At 39.3% G+C, this 3762-nt stretch overlaps 1 protein-coding gene across 1 annotated transcript in view; it reads left to right on the top strand.

Moving 5' to 3' along the window:
- HORMAD1 (HORMA domain containing 1) overlaps positions 1 to 3762 on the top strand; it is a 13420-nt gene that overhangs the window by 5698 nt on the left and 3960 nt on the right. The window contains exons 9-10 of the mRNA XM_029086257.1: positions 176 to 444; positions 686 to 723. Coding sequence (XP_028942090.1) covers positions 176 to 444; positions 686 to 723 — 307 coding nt within the window. The remainder of the gene's footprint in view (positions 1 to 175; positions 445 to 685; positions 724 to 3762) is intronic.

The raw sequence follows: 3762 nt of genomic DNA, 5'->3' as shown, positions 1-3762 counted from the left end.
GAAAAAACCTTATTTTAGTACAAGTTGGATATTGATTATTCTCCTCCCTACACAATTTTTTTTGGAGCAGCCCTTTGTATTTAAAGGGGAAAAGAACCTTTTTGCTGCACAAGTTAAAATTAATTTTACCAGAACATGTTTCATTCTAACACATCTAATGAATTATTTTGTGCAGTTACACCATCTGATTACCAACCTCCTGGTTTTAAGGAGGGTGAATGCGAAGGGATGATATTTGAAGGGGAGCCCATGTATCTGAATGTGGGTGAAGTGCCAACGCCTTTTCATATGCTGAAAGTTAAAGTTACAACTGAAAAACAACGAATGGAAAATGTTGATAAAAGCATCCTGAAGCATGGAGGGACTAATGTGCCCCTCCAGGTGCTCAAAGTGGACAGAGAAGATGCAGAAGAGGAGAACCAGGACATGAATGTAAGAGCACACGTTTTGTGTAGCTTATTTTACTGCATGTCTTACTATAACATTAATTAAAAAACTGTTTCCAGATATATTTAAGCACGGCAATATGTCTTCAGTACATTTTTGCTTTAATTTTACTGCTCCAGTTAGCAATCAGTCATTGTTAAAGCAATATTTAACAGGGGCATCAGCATAATGCCTGTCAGCAGCAGCATTGTTGGCAGTCACACTTCTCTGCAAGACTAGAGAGGAGCAGCAGGGCGAGAAGCAGAGGGGCAACTCCTGGGGCACAAGTGAAATCTCCCTGGAGCTGGCCCATAGCAGTCCCAAGCGAGCTGCTGCAGCCAGGCAGTATTTGCCTGGCAGTAAATTTGCTCTGGCATCCTCTTGTAGAGCAGTATATGTGCAGCCAGTGATGCCACAGCTAAAGTTAAAACAACTTCTGTATTGTGATTTTTCCCTGGGGGTACCTACCTAGAAAAAAGCACCAAGTGAAGCTTGCTGAAGGCGTGAGCGTGTGACAGACATGTGCATCCTACTGCTGATGTGGAGTGCCTGAGGTGACTCTTGGGGCTGTGTTTATGCAGGCTGCAGCAATCAGAGACCAGTATTTTTGGGGTCAGTTGAGATGGGCAGCAAATACCTGTAGTCATGCTGGAGTGTACAAATACATACGGTGATCTATACTGTCCATAGGTGAGAAGGAGGCGGAGCTTCACGGCTTTTGGCCCCTTCCCCTCAAATTACCATCACTAGGAGGTGATGAGATGGAAAGAAACTGCTTGACCCTCTAAATCTGCATATGCCTCTGAACTGCTGTTTCACAGCAGTAGGAAGGCAGTAGTTGATGCGCTGACAGTATTCTTTTGATATCTATTGTTACAACTTTAGTATTTCTTTACAGATGTTTTTTTTGGTAGTTGAATTAAATGTGTGCTTGCATTAATAATTAAGTAATGTTGAGCTAGTCTGTATGTTCCATCTCAGATTCAATTATTTCAATACAGTGTGTTCCACTGAGCATCCTACTATTAAGCTCTTGCCCTAAGCATAGGAGTACAAACCCACTTACTTGTCTGCAGTAAGTGACAGACCTTTTTCTTAATCTAGGAAGATCCTGTCTTGGAGAATAAAGTGGAAGATAGGAGTATTGTAAATATTTCAGAAGCTCAAGGTAACATTTATATATATTTTTCAAGTCTCTTCAGTTCGTGCCTCTTTTTCCCGCTGTTTCTTAAATGAAAACTCAATTTTCTGACATAGACCACTATATTCAAATTTACATTCTGTTTTCTTCATGTACATCACTGTGCCTCTATTTCCTACCATGGCTTTGTTCTGTGAAGCACTTGGTTAGCAAATGCACTTTTTCATCTTTCTGTTCTAAAATTCTGATGTTCTGTTCCATTAAATCAGATAAGCTAAATTTAATGGGTTATATTTTTAAAAGAAAATTTTGTTGTTTGATTTTTTAAATTATTATTGTTGTTTTGTTATTAAGTTTTTACTAATATATTTAATTTCCACATAAGACTTGCAGAGGTATTGTGCTCTTGAGTTCATTATTGTAGACTTGGGGAGCAGAATTCTCTATGCAAAAAACGGTCCAGGTTTCTTTTTGTTTAAATGACAGCTGTTTGGACTGTATTGTCACAGCTTCAGCCCCTAAATTTAGCAGAAATACCACTTTCAGACACCTTTTTTCCTTAAGCTCTGACTACAGTGGGACCACAGTCTGATTCTGCAGTCCATACGTGCCTCAGTCTGTAGCTGTGGAGGAATCAACACATTGAGGCTTGTGAACACAGAAGAGTTTTTATGTAAAGATGTAAAAATACCAATCTGTATGATGCATGTTCTTCTGTACGAAGGAAGCTGTTCATTACTGTGGTTTGGCTGTTCCTGGTACAATCAGTAATTTAATCTCAAAATATGTGTTGTTTTATGAATGATTGTATGATTATGTCTGTGCTGCTGGCTATTTTAGTGCCTCTTCTAGCTGCTTGCTTTTTACAGCTTACTCTGGACCTGTGTGCCCTTTTCTCTTACCGCGTACATGGAGCATTTTGATAATTGCAAGTGAACTTTTTGAACTTTAGTTCTAATAGGTACAAGTTCTAGCAAAGCACTTTTGTTAGTATGAATCTCAGCAAACTGAGTTTCCTCAAGTAAAATCCTAATACCATAAAATCTGTCAATGTAGAACTACGCAAACAATATGAGTAGTAGCCAAAAGTAAATTCCAGGTGGAAGCCTATGAGGCAGCACTTCTCAAGAAAGTACCAAAACCATTTAGTTCTGGTTTATTAAAAAAAAAATAAATCATATAACAATGATCTCCAATCCAAAACACGAGACAGCAGTCTCTGTCCTCAGGGATCTCTGTGAACAGAAGCTTCCCTTTAAGATTTTAGAGAAGCTAGGAGGAAAAGTAGATGATTTATCTTCAGATTCTCCAAGATGATCCAGGGGCTCAAAAATTGAATTTTGCTACCAAATGAACTGAAAAATGAACTACTGCTTGTTGATCTGCTCACCTGAGAGAGGCTGTGTAGGAAGCATCCAGACAATACTGGTACCCATTTGCTGTACAAAAAGCATGTGAAAGAAAGATCAAAACAGGAAATAAGTTCCCTTTTTGGAAGAAGATTAAGTAGAGATGATGTAGCTGAGTATGCTCAGAAATGCTCTGATATGCTGATATAAAATAAAATAGCTAAATGAACACAGTTCTCAAGACTGTGAAGTAAAAAGCCAAGCTTTATGACCAATATCAGGGGGGAAACACATTTATTTAGATGAGAATCCGATGTAAGATGTTTTTGGGTTTTTGGTTTTTTTTTTCAGCAGCAGCAATATAGGCTTCTGTGGAGCTAATGAATATATGGCATTCCTAGAAGAAATGCCCATTAGTGCTGCTGCTTGCTCTCTTCACTCGTCTTAACGCATTTCCCTGAAGTTGCATCTGCTTTGAAATACTTCTCCGGTTCTGCAGACTTCAGAAGCACCAATTTTCTATAACAACTTCCAGACACGTTGCTTTCCACATAACAACAAAAGTGGCAACTGTGTCAGTGTTGAGGCTTTTGGTCCTCACAACCTGAACACCACTAGCAGCTTGTTGGGGCAGCCATGGTGTCTGAGTGCTTGCAGAGACAGTCACACAAAGCAAGTGGAGCCTGGATTTAATTTTTTTTTTTAAATGGGTTAGAGTGTCCTGTCATTCAAGCCCAACACTGAACAGGTTGCAATGTGTATTTAAATAGTGGCATTAATGTGGTGGTTTGTTTGGGTTTCCCCCCCCCCCCCCCCCCTACCAAAAAACACAACATTCTCAAACAC

This window comes from Antrostomus carolinensis, unplaced genomic scaffold (assembly GCF_000700745.2).
Source record: "Antrostomus carolinensis isolate BGI_N321 unplaced genomic scaffold, ASM70074v2 scaffold18398, whole genome shotgun sequence".
Classification (NCBI taxonomy): Eukaryota; Metazoa; Chordata; class Aves; order Caprimulgiformes; family Caprimulgidae; genus Antrostomus; species Antrostomus carolinensis.
This window is presented reverse-complemented; position numbering and strand designations above follow the sequence as displayed.